The sequence below is a fragment of the Microtus pennsylvanicus genome, chromosome 2, assembly GCF_037038515.1.
Source record: "Microtus pennsylvanicus isolate mMicPen1 chromosome 2, mMicPen1.hap1, whole genome shotgun sequence".
Lineage (NCBI taxonomy): Eukaryota > Metazoa > Chordata > Mammalia > Rodentia > Cricetidae > Microtus > Microtus pennsylvanicus.
This window is the reverse complement of record NC_134580.1, coordinates 98315872-98330831: the sequence shown is the minus strand read 5'-3', so window position 1 is coordinate 98330831 and position 14960 is coordinate 98315872. Positions and strand designations below refer to the sequence as shown.

Genomic DNA, 14960 nt, shown 5'->3' with positions numbered 1-14960 from the left:
TTCTCCAAGGCCTCCCTGGGGATCTATTAGTGGCCCCCACCCCTACCGCCCCTTCTCCAAGGCTTCCCTGGGGACCTATTGTGGTCTTCCCCAGTCCCAACTGCCACTGTCTCATCTTCAGGTCCAGGATGGGCTTCAAGCCCTACAGGAGGAACGTGACCAGGTGTTCAAGGCCTGGACACTCAAGCAAGAGAAACTGCAGGCCATGCTTCAAGAACAGCGCCTCCTCAGACAGTGTGAGCACCTGGCAAAGACCCTCACGGGCCAGGAGGCAGGTGTTGCCGCCCCGACTCTGACTCTCCTTCTCCTCTTCCATGCCTCTGTCTGCTCCTCCCTTTCTTCCCGAGTCTCTGGCTTTTCTTGGACATAGGGATAGGGCTGTGGGTGAGTCCTCCCTGTTGGCTAGTGGAGCTCACCAGGGCACCACGGCATCCGCGAGCACCCGCAGGCCAGATCTAGCCCTGCTCTTCCCCAGCCTGGACACTGAGACCCATGGAATCCGATAGAGATGGCCTATAACCTCAACTTTGTCAGAGGCTGAAGTGTTGTTGGCCTTCCTGAGTTCCCGTTCCCCTCACCAGTCCCTGTCACGTGCAGTGTTTACGTCAGCTACTCAGGCAGCAGGGGTACTGTCCTGGAAGACAGCACTGGCAGCCTTCAGTGCTCTGACCTCTCCTCATACTGATTTAGGAAGTCCTAAAAGCCGGCACCCTGGGGAGCTCGGTGGAAGAAGTGGAGCAGTTGATCAGCAAGCACGTGGTCTTCCAGAAAGTGCTGGCTCTCCAGGACACGAAGGTGATGGACTCAGGGAGCCCTGAACATGGCAATGGGAGAGTCTCCAAGAGGGGTAGGGTGGCTGTGTGGTGGGTGTATGCCCAGAAAAGACCCAGGCTGGGGTGCTCCGCACTGCAGCCCCCCCCACCAAGGAGCATATACTTAGTCTAAGGTCACTGCAAGGGCCTTCAGCCAGCCCTTAACCACACAGAGCTGAGGGAAAGTCAGTGGCCAGGATGCCAGAGCAGACCACGGGAGGAGGGAAAGTCAGTGGCCAGGATGTCAGAGCAGAGCACATGAGGTGTTTATTCTTCACAGGAAGCAGCTCTGTGTGAGCAATTGAAGACTGTCCCGAGCCCTGAGGGGCAGAAGCTGCTTTGCCTCATGCTGGAGCACCGGGGGCGAGTGAATGAGCTGACAGCGAGCCGGGGCCAGGCCCTCCACACCTCCCTGATGATGGCCAACTTCACCAGGGCAGCAGCTCAGGTCAGGGGACCATCCCTGCCCATTGCCCAACACTTAGAGTACATTGTACAACCTGAGGTGACAGTCACACACACCAGAACACTATGATGACAGAAACAGTTTTGGGGGGTTAAATGGCTTCCTGGAGGCCTCGGAGCCCAGAACATTTGATTTGAAGCCCCTGTGGGCTGAGACCCCTCTGTTTGCTGAACACCGACAGAGCCAAGGCAAGGAAGAGCTATCGGAAGGAGAACATAGCTGTACACAGTCCTGCAACAGGGGGTTCACTCCTCTGAAATGGACTCCCATCCAAGTTCCTTGCTCAGGCTGGCCTAGGCCATGGCTTCCTAGGCTAGAAGCCTGGTTTTTATTTACTAGATACTGCTAGCTCTGCCCCCGAGGCCAGTGGTTCACCACCTGAACTTTGCAAGTGTGGAATGGGAGTTGAGGGAGAGTCGCGGGGGCGGCGGCGGGGGGGGGATCTTCAGAATGGGACATCATAGGATTTGTGCCCCATCCCTACCAGGTTGAGGACTGGATGCAGGAGAGGGTCCAGCAGCTGAGAGCCTGGAGCCCTCTTGGAAACCTAAAAGATTATCTGAAACACCTGCAGAAACACCAGGTTTTCAAGGCTGAGGTCCAGGCCCATGAGCAGGTCATGACCTCTGTTGCCAAGGTAACCCTAGCCTCAGCCCAGACTCAAGTGTTGATGGCTAAGGTTTCAGGTAAGAAGAAAGGTGCTGAACGCTCCCCTCTTCCTGTCTCCCAGCAAGGCGAAGAGCTCCTCAGACAGTGCCACCCTCGGACTGGAGAGGTCTCCCCGAAGCTGAAGGCCTTGTGGGAGCTCTGGGAGAAGCTGAAGCAGGCAGTGACCCTGCGGGGCCAGGCCCTGGAGGACAGATGCAGCTTCCTGGAATTCCTGCAGAGAGTGGACCTCTCAGAGGCCTGGATCCAGGAGAAGGTGAAGGCTCCCCTGAACAGGCGTTTGGGGACTGAGGGCTGGGGACCGGTAACTAAGGATGGGGTGGGGAAGAGCCAGGCCTGCAGTTGTCTGGTTCCTGGATGGTAGGAGGGAGCTCTGGTGGGAAGCCCCAGCTTCAGCTGCGAGTGGCCAGAGCTAAGCATTGCATCCCCACCCTTGGCCTCCGCAGGAGAGGATGGTGAACAGCAGTGATGTGGGCCTGAACCGCGAGCACTGCCTGCAGCTCTGCAGACGGGTCCGCAAATTACAGGTGAGAGGCTGTGCTCAGGGGGGGTTGACACGGTATCTCCCATTGGGAAATTTGTCTGGTGGACTCCAGAATCCAGAGAAAGCTCAAGCTCGGCTTTGTGTTACTTGGACACACTTAGGCAAGTTCCTGCACCTGACAATCCTTGGTTTCTTCATCTCCGAAATGGGTAGCTTGCCTTCCTCAGAGGTGAGCGAGTATAGGTGTGTAGCAGTGATCACATGATTCTACACCTATAATAACATTATCCCTCTTCTGGAGAAGTTGGTAGACTGGTTTCAGTGTTATGGTAAGAAGCAGGGGTGGTCCCTGGAGCCGCTGAGAAACTTCGGCAATCTTCTGAACTTATACAAAATTGCAACCATAACTTACTATTTCAAAATTACTAAAAAAGATGCAACCTCTGCCTGAGTGTGGTGGATCATCGATGCCTGCCTTCAGTGCGAGTAGTTCAGCATCTCCTCGCCCACACCACTGACCAAATACACCGGGAATCTATTTCTGCAATACAGAGGGGGGACACTGGCAAATATGTTCATGATCAGATGTTGAAGGAAGATGGGGTGTGCTAACCCGCTCGGGGGTCAGCTTGATACTTGTGCTAACCTTTATACAGATGCATAGGGTTTTGGTAAAGGCTGCAGTCTCAACCCCAATACATCCTTAGCTGGTGGTGGCATTTGCTGGCTGCGGTGCCACATGGTACAGCAGGAAGGGGCTCCCTGGGCGCGAGTCCTGAGACTCTCATGGCCCTGTCATGAGAGAGCACCAAGGCCCTTTGAGCCCCGCTGTGCTCTGGGATCGCCTCTCAGATGAGCTGCTTCACAGAAAGGGGCTTTGGGGATTAAGAGGAGTTAAATGGTACAAATGTGGGAACGGGAAGCCTGTGATCACCCTGCTGGGGCTCCCCTCCCTGAGGACCTGTAAGCCTGCCTGCGTCCAAGCTCCATTTTTAACTTTACACACTACTCATGGGCCTGTGGCCACCTTCCTCCTCCTACCCGGTCCTCGTTCTGAGAAGCCCTGTTTCCCCGCCTGAGAGCTGAAGCGGTGGTCTCCAGTTACTGCAGAGGAAGCAGCCACCTCCCACTCCCCAAATGTGCTGTGGTCGCTAAAATTCCTTCCTGGGGGAGAAATAAGCAGTATCTCCCCCCTTCTCCCAAGGCCCTAGGGACAAATAAAGACTTGAGACAAAGTTCATCCTGGGTTCACTGGGCTTCCTTATGGAGCACAATACAGGAATGTGGGTTCTCCTCCCCCAACAAGCTGAGAAGCCTTACCTGGAAGGGATGAGGGCTCTGAAGGAGCCCCCTCTATCCTCTTCCCCATGTGCAATTAAGGCAGAATAGCATGCAGCAGATGCTACGAAGCACCTGGATATTCAGGTGAGGGCCCTGTGAACCCCCCACCCACCCACGAGGGAGCGCAAACATCAACAAGCCCAGCTGGGATGATCTTCAGCTGACAACAGCTGAACTGAACCCCCCAAGATGGCGGTTGCGTTCGCAGGGCACGGCACTACAGCTTTTCCAAGGAGAGGCCCTGAACAAGTAGTGCTGATGTCCACACCTCCGCCTTCCCACAGGTCACGGTGGATGACACCTACGTCAGGAGAATCAAAAACTTGTCACTGCAACTCAAGAACCAGAGCCCCGAGGAATCTGAGACCATCTGCCAGCGGCAAAGCCAGCTCAACGATAGGTCAGTCTCAGGCTGGGGAGAGGAGTGGGGCTGGAAGAGGGGCCAGGTGCCACCGCGGGCTGCAAGGTTCACCCTCATCCTTTGGTCAGGTGGAAGACTTTCCATGACAACCTGCTCCTGTATCAGCAGCGGCTTGAAACAGCCCTGGAGATGCATACATTGTCCAGTGAACTGGATGACGTCACTGAGCAGATCAGGGAAAAGGTAGAGAGTGAAAGTCTCCTTGTGCACTGAGTTGGGAGTGGCACCGCCTTGACTCTCCCATGACCCCAGTCCCTGGCCCGCCTCGGCTCTTCAGATGGGTCCCACTAGGAGTCCACCAGAGAATCTAAACCCCCACCACACACACCTCTGCAGCTCCCGAGCCAGTCCCCCCTGCCTCTTTCTAGCCCAGGTCTGTGATGGGTCTAGAGGCCAGAGCACACCTGTTTTCCCTGGACCCTAAACAAGTCTAAAGTCCAGAAGAGGTCTGGTCCAGGATGGTGTCAGCTCCCACAGAGATGCAGGTGGACTGAGAGCTTGGGGAAAGTTCAAGTGAGACCTACCTCTGCAACCTGAGAAGTCCAACGGGGACAGCATCCTCTTCCCCTGGGTCCTGGCCTCACAGCTAACTCCATCCTCTGAGATCTCTTCCCGGAGGGATGAGCGACTAAGAGACAAAACTCAATGTGTCTTACCAGGGAAAGTCAAGACCCAAAGTCCTGCCCCAGAACTCTCGTGGATTCACAGGAGGAAAATGCCTCTGGTCAGGTGCAGGGCCCTGCTCCAGTCCCACCAAGCTGGCAGGAAGGGATTCGTGTAGGGTGTTTACATTCTCCACGCTAGGCTTCTGTGATGAGGGGACAGCTGAAGTTAGGCCTAACCTGCAATGGCTCCCCCTCCCACCCTGCCAGGAAGCCCTGATCCATGCCCTGGAGAGTACAGAAGATTTGGAGAATGTGCAGAGGCTGTCATGGAAACAGGAAATGCTGCAGCAGGGGATGGGCCTCATCCAGACGCAGGTGGAGGTGTGCGATTAGGGGATCCAGGCCCTAGATACATCCTCGGGAGCTCTAGTGAGACCCACATAGCCCAGGCCTCTGACCTTTATCCCCACAGTCTCTGGAGGGTAAGGTTGACCGCCTCTGCAAGAGCAGTCCTGAGGTTGCCCACGGCCTCAGTCATAAGCGACAAGAAATGATGGACAGCTGGCGGAAGGTCTGGAGCAGGGCCCAAAAGTGGTATGAGCCCTTGGGCCTCAGTCCCGTGCCGAACAGTCCCCCCACCCAGTTCTGAATCCACACACTTTCTTTGACCCCTCTTTCTCCTGAATTTCTGTACCATTTACCGATGAATTCCCAGCCCGCAGACCTTCTTGGGGATTAAAGGATACTGGGCATGAGGGAGTGGAGGCTCCATGATTCTAGCACTAACTAGAGAGTCCTGTGAGCAGGAGGGCGTCACTAGATGTGGGCCACAAAGCCTGGAAGCTCCAGATGCTGCTGTGGGATCTGCAGGACTGGGCACAGGGACTGAAGACTGCAATGGGCATGGGGGGCACCCCCTGCAGCCCCGAGAGAGCCCAGTACATGCTGCAAGAGCACCAGGCATACAAGGTGAGCCACAGTCCCAAGGTGCTAGGCCTTTCAGATGTCACCCCTTCACTACCCCCCATTCCTGTGACCTTTTTCTGTCTCCTGACCAACTTTGTCCTTTTCCATCCTCCCGTCTCCTTCCTGCTGGACCTCTGCTAAGCCCCAGCCTACAGGGCATTGATGTTGGGCCTATTACAGGTTGAGCTGGATATCCGAACAGCCAGCCTTAGCCTGGCCCGAAGCATGGAGCAGCAACTGCTTGCGTCTGGATACCAACTGGCCTCTGTGGTTCGTCAGCCCCTGACTGCGGCCGAGCAGGAGTTGAGTAGCTTAGAAGAATCATGGCAGAGGCGGCAGCAGCAGCTCCAACAAGCCCTGGAGCAGCAGGTGGGTCCCAGGCCAGCTCCAGCCTACCCCAGACCTCCACAGCCCTGGTCAAGGCCAAAGCTGAAAGGAGTGCCTCTCTTGGGTGTTGCTGCCGTTCAACCCGCTCCTGTGTCATGGCACCAGGCCCCTAGTTCTCCAACTGAGCCACCAGAAAGACCACACCCCTGTCTGCATAGTCACTGGGCCCTCTCCTGACTTTCTCTTATTTTTTCACCAGCTACTTCTGAGCTCTGTGGAAAAGGTGGAACACTGGCTCGACAACGAGGAGTCCTCTCTAGCTAGTGAGGGACTTGCGGTAGGTGCCCAAGAGGAGTAAGAAGAATGGCCGGGAGCACTCATCAAGCTGTCTGAGTCAGGAGTGGTTACCATCCGTCCTAAGTGTCCTTGCCCCTTTGGGTAGGGTCTGAGGGGCCAAGGGAGTGAGCTGATGGTTAGGCTGGTCGCTCCCTCACAGCTCTCTCCCACAATCCCCCGCCCCCCTCTGTCCTCATTCCAACATTGCCTCAGCCCCAGAAACAGACAAGCAGAATTCACCTAGACCTGGAGGAATAATCAGGCCAACACAGTCCTACTCAGAGTGTGGAGAGAGGGAAGCCCTCAGCCCTGGAAATGGACACAGATGCTGTCTCCCCTATCCTAAAGCTAGGGTGGGAGGGTGGGTGGGGTTTGAGCAGTGTCCTTGGGAGGACAATTGCCTATGGAAAGGGAGGGAAGCAGATGGTTCACGGTGGAGTGGTGGTAACCCTATAGTCAGCATCAGCACCTCACTTCCAGCAGGACCCCTTGGCTGCCGTGGAAACCCTTCTGTTAAAGCACAAGAGGCGCAAACAGAACCTGAAGGCAAGGGCTGAAGAGATCAGTGCGCTGGAGGCCACAGCCCACAACCTGCACCAGAGTGGACACCCTGAGGCCCGCAGCATCCTGGCTAGGTGCCAGGGCCTACTCCTGAGGTACCTGTGGCTCTGGGATGATGGGAACTGGGCTGAGCTAGCTAGGATATCTATTATCCAAGCTCTTCCCTTCTCATTCAACTCCTTGGTTCAACTACTAGCATTTCCCAAAGCCTAGTGTAGGACACTAGGAGTATCCTCCGCCCCTGGCCTGGCAATATGTCAGCCTATTCTCCATCAGACAATATATGGCATCCACTTCCTTCATCCCAGCTTCCTCCACTAAGAAGCTCACACTAGGAAACCGAGAGGAAGTGATTTAATGACGTGGAAGGGACAGGAGCATGCTAGGTCAGTCCTGAGTAGTTCTGCTACCCAATGGGTGTACCTGAGGCAGATTCCACTGCCCTGGTTAAGTCTTAAATTTGCCTCTGAGGGCCTGGGGTCTTAGTACGGTGCCTATGCCCCGAGTAGGCTGAAGATCTCTTATGCAACTGAAGCTAACTGTAGACCTGCATGGCCTGCACATTTCGTGACACTAGCCTTGCCTTCCCCCTTGTAACAGCTCCTGTGGCTCAGCAGGCCCAGCTCCTCCAGTGTATAGACCAAAGCGGAGACAGTCTAAAGCCATGTCCCAGACTAGCTGGGGCTACCTTCCTTCCCACTTCTGTGGCTCCTTGGGCTGGTGCTCTGACAGGAACTAGTATATCTCCTCTCGGTTACTTACTTATCTCTTTATTTATATTTATGTGTGTGTGTGTTTTGCCTGCATGTATGTCTGTGCACCATGTGTTTGCCTGGTGCCTCTAGAGGCCAGAAGAGGGCATCAGGTTTCCTGGAACTGGAGTTGTAATGATTGTGAGCTGCCCTGTGGGTGCTGGAATTGGTCCTCTTTCGGGCCTCTCTGTTCTTGCAGGTAGATTTCCTGGGTGTCCATGGAGGTCTGAGTAGACAAACAGCAAGTTAGTTTGCCAGTCTGTTACATTAGGTGGTTCCCGCAGGCCTAGTCAACCGCAGCAGGATGGCACTGGCCCCTTCCCTCACCCCAGGCTGTGACATACTCAGGAGGCTGTTCAGCTTCAGTCTGCCTCGAGTTTCCCCAGCTCCATGCCCTCTGGTTAAGACCAGGGAAGGGGAAGGCTAATGAGAAACTATTCATGGCCCCTGGGTTGGAGGTATCAGAACTTTATTCTGTGTGCATCTGCTAATGTTTTTAATACATTGTTTTGAAAGTATGTATGTATATATATATAGTAACTTCCATATATCAAATGTGTTAAATATTAAAATATGTGTGTGTACTCTTGCTAACAGTATAATCAAATCCATAATCCAAAAAGTGGCTAAAGCCAGGCATGGTTACACACACCTGTAATCCAAGCACTTATTGGAGGGGCACAAGAGGATCAAGAGTCTTGAAGCCAGCTTGGTCTGCATAGCAAGTTTGAAGCTTTACTGAGCTACATAGTAAGACTCTGTCTTGAAAAGAAACGGGGGTGGGATTATCAATATGGCTCAGCAGGTGAGAGGGCTTGCTGTATGAGCTTCAGCTGGTGGAACCTCTGGAGGAAGGAGAGAACTAGCTTCCAAAATTGGCACACACACACACGGGGTGTGGGCACACACACTCTCCAGTCCTGGCAGCTGAGCCTGGGAGTCCATGAAACCCTCTTCTTGCAGGAAAGAGGTACTCACAGAGCGAGCAAGGGTGTGGGGTCGCCAGCTGGAGGAGCTGCGGCAGCTTCGGACTTTCTTGCAGGATTCCGATGAGGTTCCCATTGCTTGGGCTAAGGGGGTTGTCGGGGCACACCTTTCTCAGAGGCTCTCCAGAGGTTAGGGAATGCAGAGCCTCGTTCTGTCCTTGTGCTAGGTCGCTACGTGGCTGAGGGAGAAGAACCTGGTGGCTCTGGACAAGGGCCAGCAGGACCCAACCATGATGCAAACACAGTTGCAGAAGCAGCAACATTTCCAGGCTGTGCTGGATGCCAGTGTTCACCAGCAACGGGAGCTGCAGACGGTGAGGTTCCATGAGGCTGAGGGGCCACAGCCTAGTCCCCTACACCCCCGCAGCTAGGTGTGACTCACAGTGGTGACAACTGCTGTCCTCTGCATGCTCTCTGTGCAGGCTGTGCTAGGCTGTGTGCAGATAGTCCCTCTTCAAAAATGGCGCCTTTTCGATAACGTTATAGAGAGTATATTGGAACAATAAGACACAGCCAGCAGCCGTGCAGCTCAGGATATCAAAACAGAGTATCTGTTTGTTTGTTTATTTTGATTTTGTTTTAAATATTTCCTTCTCTGTCTGGAAGGGAATCCTGGCCCCAAGCTCCTGATATCAAGTGTGTTGCTAAGTAGTTTGTGTTCGGTTACCTCATTTAACCAATAATCAGTGCCACTCCATTGCCTGGGAAGAGGACACAGAGGCGTAGAGTAAGAAACTTGTGAGGCTGGGTGTGGACACACACCCACAGCACCAGTACTGTGAGGCTGAGGCTAGACAGTAGTGAAAAGGGCGGGGAAGACAGGAGGAAAAGCCAGTCTGGTGTGCGGACTGTCATCCCAGCACTCAGGGTTACAGAAAGAACTGCACAGCGAGTCTGAGGCCAGTCTGGGCTGTGTAGTGAGACCCTGTCTCGAAAAAGAGGCGGGGGGGGGGGTGGACAAAGGATGGACACTGGAAAGGAAGGAGGGATGGAACTTTGTCCCATGTCACACAGAGTGCAGGCTGGTCATTGGTACCAGGGTACCAGCATCCGTAGTCCAGGATGTCTGTACAATGTCTGGTGTAGGAGGGGCAGAAGCTGCTACAAGGAGGCCACCGAGCCTCAGAGACCATCCGGGAGAGGCTGCAAGAACTAGGAGGCCTCTGGGCTGAGCTGCAGGCCAACTGCCAGAAGAAGATGGCCAGACTACAGGGGGCCCGCAAGGTGAGGTTAGGGGCTGTGAAGCAACTCACTGGACAGGCCTCTAGGACACACCACCCCCATTCTCTGATACTCTCTTACATCCTGCCCCAGGCTCTGCATCTGCAGAAGATGCTGGAGAAACTGGAGAGCTGGCTAGAGACCATGGAAGCAGAGCTGGGAGACCCCGTCAAAAGCCAGGACCTGCTTAGGGTGGGCGAGCTCCTGGGGGTGCAGAGGGAGCTGGAAGCAGCTATCGCTAGTCAGACCAGGCAAGTGCAGGAGCTGCAGGGCCAAGCCCAAGCCTGCTTTCAAGAAGGCCACTGCCTCACCAAAGGTGTGGAAGAGCGAGCCCAGCAGCTGCTTCAGAGGTAGATTGTCCAGAGCCCCCTGGTTTGATACCCTGCCCCTCCTTTGCCTGCTGCCTTTGAGGGGCATCCCCCCCAACCCCTGCCTTCTTGGAGGAGAACCCACACTTGCCTTCTTGGAGGGGCACCCCTCCTGCCTTCTGGCATGGCTCTCATCTTTTCTCCTGCCCTCAGTGAAGGGCACAGAGTAGATGAGCATTGTTATAGTCTAGTTCTAACATGGATGGCCGTGGCCCTCTCTGGTTCCTTTTTAGGCTCCTGAGCCTTCAGGAGTCCCTACAAGAGCGCAGGGCGGTCCTGGAAGCCCAGAGCCTACTCTTACAGTTCTTCAGGGATGCTGATGAGGAAATGGCCTGGCTTCAGGAGAAGCTGCCCTCTGCCACAGCCCAGGACTATGGCCAGAGCCTGAGCACCGTACGGCACCTACAGGAGAAACACCAGGTGTTAGCCCATGCCGGGAGGCTCAGCTCAGAGGAGCTGGAGGCTCACAGTTGAGGACAGGGCACTGTGATCCAGCAAAGCCTCTGCTTTGGGGACATCTAGTTTCTTTGGAAATCCTGGGATGGAAACTCCTTAGAAGTCTGAAGGATCTTTTGGCCCAGCTCTGGGTGTGGGTTCCCAATTTGTTCGTATCTCTCTGGTCCTTTGTCCTTTGCAGAATCTAGAGAATGAAATCAGTAGCCACATAGCTCTGAGCCAGGTGGTGGTGGGTACGGGTCACAAGCTTGTGCAGGCTGGACACTTTGCTGCGGAAGAGGTGGCTGCCCGGGTGCAGCAGCTGGAGGTGGCTCTAGATCACCTTCAGACAGAGGCGGCACGGAGGAGGAGGATGCTGCAGCAGGCTCTGGAAACCCAGCAGATTTTGATGGAGGTGAGAGGATGCTGTAGATGCTGAGATGTCAGAGCCAGCCTGAGAACACCAGGAGTGTATGGATTGAAAGATGACCCAGGGGCAGGGAGAGCACTGCGGCTTCTGCTCACAACACTGAGCGCACTGGGCTTGACTTTCACCATTTCTTCCATACCTGGGGTTCTCAGCTAGAACTTGGTCAGTGTTGCCTGAAGCCATCACCTGGCAACTACATCTGAGCTACCCCTCAAACTAAACAAGTAGCAAGAAATGTGAGCTGTGTATTCTCAGCACCTAGAGGGCTGAGCTATATAGTGAGACCCTGTCTCAAAAAAACCAAGTAATTAGAAACCAGGCCAGTACTCAAGAAACAGGAAGGTCCAGTTCAAGTCCCAGGCCAACCAAGGTCTAAAGTCTCATAAAAGAAAAGAAAAATATGAAGTAAGGACTGTTGGCTAAAACTTGATTTTATTTTTCATATGCTTTTATTATACTAAATAGAAACCCTGTCTCTGAGAAGCAAAAGTAAATTGTATTTATGTTACATGAGAACTCTCCAATTTTCCCATGCAACTGATTGAGGACACCCTCCCCCAGTCCATCCCCTCACCCCACTCTGAAACCTGAGGCTGGGAGCCCTTGCCCGTGTTTCCAATTGAAGCACCAGGCCTAGGAAGCTAATTCCTGCTGTTACACTGCCTAGCTCCTGGAGGCGGGATCCTGGCTAGCTGAACGGGGCCATATTCTGGACAGTGAGGACCTGGGCCAGGATGCTGAGGCCACACTGGTTCTTCTGGGGCGTCTGGAGGCCACCCTAAGAGATTTGGAGGGGTTCAGCAGTCGCACTGAGCAGCTACAACACACAGTGGCCCTCCTGGAGAGTGGGCAGCACCTGGGCAGGTATGCCAGAGCCACAGTCCTTGGAGAGGAGCAGAAATGAGGATGCCGCTGTCACGGGGGCAGAGGACACTGGTCCAGACCAGAGAGGGAGGGCTGTGCTCTATGCTGTCCCTTTCTTCCCGTCCTAGTCCCAGGGTGCTGTCCCAGCTGCAGGCTGTGAGGGAGGCGCACGCACAGCTGCTGCAGAGGGCGGAGGGCAGGGGGCAGGCACTGCGTGAGCAATTACGCCTGCACCAGCTGGAGCGAGAGGCCCGGCTCCTGAACGCCTGGCTGACCACCAAGGTGGCTGCTGCCGAGTCCCAGGACTATGGACAGGACCTAGAAGACATCGAGGTGGGTTAGACCTCAGTAGGCCCAGGGGAGAGGAGGGGAAGGTTTCTTTAGGTGAAGAAGGCATGTGTTTGAAGATGGGGAGTCTGAGGGGTGAACAGCGAGGCTGGAGGAATCTGTAGTTTCAGAACTCTAGGGCCAAGTGATGCTGGGGCCACTGGTGTGGCCGGGCCCTTAATGAGCTTCCAAGTCTGCGGGTAGCAGCTCTGCAACCCCTGGGCTTCCATCCTTCCAGGCGATGGAAGCCACGTTTGGTGCTTTCAGCAGAGAAGTCCAGAGCCTGGGCCAGGCCAAGGTGCAGACCCTGAGAGAGCTGATGGCCTCCCTGGAAAGAGAAGCACCCAGGTTCTTCCCCCAGATCCAAGCCCAGAAGTTTCACATCCAGGCCACCTGGGAGAGGCTGAACAAGGCAATCGAAGCCCGTAGAGAGGTAGGCCATGTCTCAGGTAGTATCGAGCTGTGCAGTGAAGCAGAGCCCCGAGCAGGTTTCCCCTCTTTCTCTCCCAGAACCTGGCTGCAGCCTGTGAGCGCCAGAGCTTTGAGCAGGCCGTCTCGTCGCTCCAAGGCTGGCTGCAGGAGAAGACTACCCTGCTGGAGGGAGAGTTCCCCGGCCACAGCCTGTCACCTGCACAGCTCCTGCAGCAGCATAGGTGTCTGCAGGTACAGGTCTTACCCAGGGCTGCTCACCCCAGCCCCACTCTTCAGGCAAAAGATCTGTGTGCCTCATAAGTCTCTTGTCAGAGATGACAGATGAAGGCGTCCACCTGGGCCTTGCCCCGAGCCACTTCTCCAGGATATCAGACCACTCCCCTCTGGCCCGAGGACTTGGCACAGGCTTTAGAGCAGAACAGAGGGGGGTCGCCACAGGCCAGGAGCCACTGAATGGGGAGTGTGCCCTCCCCAAGAGTGAGGCCTGACCTCATGTTCTGGTTGCAGAGAGAACTGACAGCTATTGAGAAAGAGGTGACCAGAGTGCAGATGGAGACCCATCGCCTGGGCCAGCGCTACCCTGTGGCTCAGGAGGGTCTGGCTGAGTGGCTCACCAAGGTGCAGGGGGCCTGGGCCGAGCTGGAGGCCAAAGCCCAGGAATGGAGTCAGAAGCTGTTGCAGGCCACGCAGGGCCACACCTTTCTTGGGCGCTGTCGGGAATTGCTGTAAGCAGGGGTCCTGTACGGACTGTTAGCTTAGCTCTGCCCTACCCTGGCTTCGGGGGAGCAGCACTTCTGCCCTGGTCCCGGAGGCTGCCTGGTCAGCTCTGCTAGTAGCTCTCTTTCCTTGCCCAGCAGAGCATGGTCTCAGGAGCTGCTTTCCTCGGAGGAGCTGGCTAGGGATGTGGTGAGGGCTCAGCAGCTCCTTGAGCAGCACGAGGAGCTGGACCAAGAAATCCAGGAGTGCTGCCGTCAAGCCCAGAGCGCACGGCAGGAAGGGCAGCAGCTGCTGGACAACAGCCTCTTCGTGTCCCCGGAGGTGTGAACAGAGGGTGGGATGAGCCTCACTGCTAAGGCCTGGGAGCCCCAAGAAGGGTGAGAAAGGAGTAGAAAGGAAGGATCTGGGTGGGCATGGCTCTCTCGCTAGCCCTGCCAGGGTAGGAGCTCTGCCCAACCTTCCATGCCTCTTCCTGCAGGTGGCAGAGTGTCTGCAGGAGCTGGACAGACACCTGCAGGAGCTTCAGGCCGCACAGGCCCTGCGTGGGCAGCGCCTTGAGCAGAGCCAGGGCCTGCGGCAGCTGGGGCAGAAGCTGGAGCTGGCGGAGGCCTGGCTGGCTTCCCAGGAAGGCCTGCTGCTGGACCCCAGCTATGGGGTGAGCGGAGGCAGGTCTTGCCGTTGCCTGCTCATCAGCGCTGGGCTAAGCGTGGAGGGCCAAGGGAGGCTGGCACCCTCCTCTGAGCCATATCCTCGTTTCTCTCAGCATTCAGTGACAGATGTGGAACGTCTGCTCAGCAGACACGAGGGCCTGGAAAAGCTGCTGGTGGCCCAAGAGGAGACATTCACCCAGCTTCAGACGATGGCACAGGTCCTAGGGCTGGATGACGGGAGGCTGAGTATACTAAGAAGAGGCATATGGGGGTGGTCGGGTGGCACAGTTCCTCAGTCTGCAAGTTAGGGCTCCTTAGGGCACTAAGGCCTTGTGGTGTCTTCCTCAGGGTCTCTCCTTCAGGAAAACCACCAGTGCCCTGGAGAGAGGGGTTACCCCTGCCACCTCAGTGCCCTGGGGAAGGAGGTGCCCCTGTGGGCTGGCAAGAACAGAAGACTCCAAAGCTGAAACATAGTCATAGAGACCGGCACTCTTGGGTGGGAGAAAACAGGGAAGGACGAAGGTTATGGACCACACAGGAACATACACACACACACACACACACACACACACACACACACACACACACACACACACACAGGACCACACAAGATGGCAATCCAGTGCAGCCTTCCTGTAGAGGCTCTCTGAACTGGGGATTGGTTGCACGTCTAGGTAAGATGAAGGACCTGCTATAGCCTGGTGTCCCCACTAGACCAGTTATCCCCTCGCCTGGAGCATGTAGCTGGGCCACAGGGGCTCAGAGTGTCCAGGGTCCACACTCTAGGCACAGG

At 55.5% G+C, this 14960-nt stretch overlaps 1 protein-coding gene across 1 annotated transcript in view; it reads left to right on the top strand.

Moving 5' to 3' along the window:
• The window catches only part of Sptbn5 (spectrin beta, non-erythrocytic 5), a 38362-nt gene extending 23640 nt beyond the window's left edge, over positions 1 to 14722 (top strand). Inside the window, exons 35-62 of the mRNA XM_075961857.1 lie at positions 122 to 275; positions 695 to 795; positions 1093 to 1260; positions 1766 to 1915; positions 2009 to 2200; positions 2391 to 2471; positions 4054 to 4169; positions 4259 to 4373; positions 5063 to 5176; positions 5268 to 5389; positions 5602 to 5764; positions 5942 to 6130; positions 6348 to 6425; positions 6908 to 7080; positions 8701 to 8791; positions 8891 to 9037; positions 9810 to 9947; positions 10038 to 10294; positions 10546 to 10732; positions 10950 to 11162; positions 11845 to 12041; positions 12170 to 12374; positions 12607 to 12801; positions 12879 to 13031; positions 13308 to 13525; positions 13658 to 13838; positions 13996 to 14172; positions 14281 to 14722. Of these exons, the coding sequence (XP_075817972.1) occupies positions 122 to 275; positions 695 to 795; positions 1093 to 1260; positions 1766 to 1915; positions 2009 to 2200; positions 2391 to 2471; positions 4054 to 4169; positions 4259 to 4373; positions 5063 to 5176; positions 5268 to 5389; positions 5602 to 5764; positions 5942 to 6130; positions 6348 to 6425; positions 6908 to 7080; positions 8701 to 8791; positions 8891 to 9037; positions 9810 to 9947; positions 10038 to 10294; positions 10546 to 10732; positions 10950 to 11162; positions 11845 to 12041; positions 12170 to 12374; positions 12607 to 12801; positions 12879 to 13031; positions 13308 to 13525; positions 13658 to 13838; positions 13996 to 14172; positions 14281 to 14475 (4470 nt within the window). The 3' untranslated portion in view covers positions 14476 to 14722. The remainder of the gene's footprint in view (positions 1 to 121; positions 276 to 694; positions 796 to 1092; positions 1261 to 1765; positions 1916 to 2008; positions 2201 to 2390; positions 2472 to 4053; positions 4170 to 4258; positions 4374 to 5062; positions 5177 to 5267; positions 5390 to 5601; positions 5765 to 5941; positions 6131 to 6347; positions 6426 to 6907; positions 7081 to 8700; positions 8792 to 8890; positions 9038 to 9809; positions 9948 to 10037; positions 10295 to 10545; positions 10733 to 10949; positions 11163 to 11844; positions 12042 to 12169; positions 12375 to 12606; positions 12802 to 12878; positions 13032 to 13307; positions 13526 to 13657; positions 13839 to 13995; positions 14173 to 14280) is intronic.
• The last annotated feature ends 238 nt before the right edge of the window (positions 14723 to 14960 follow it).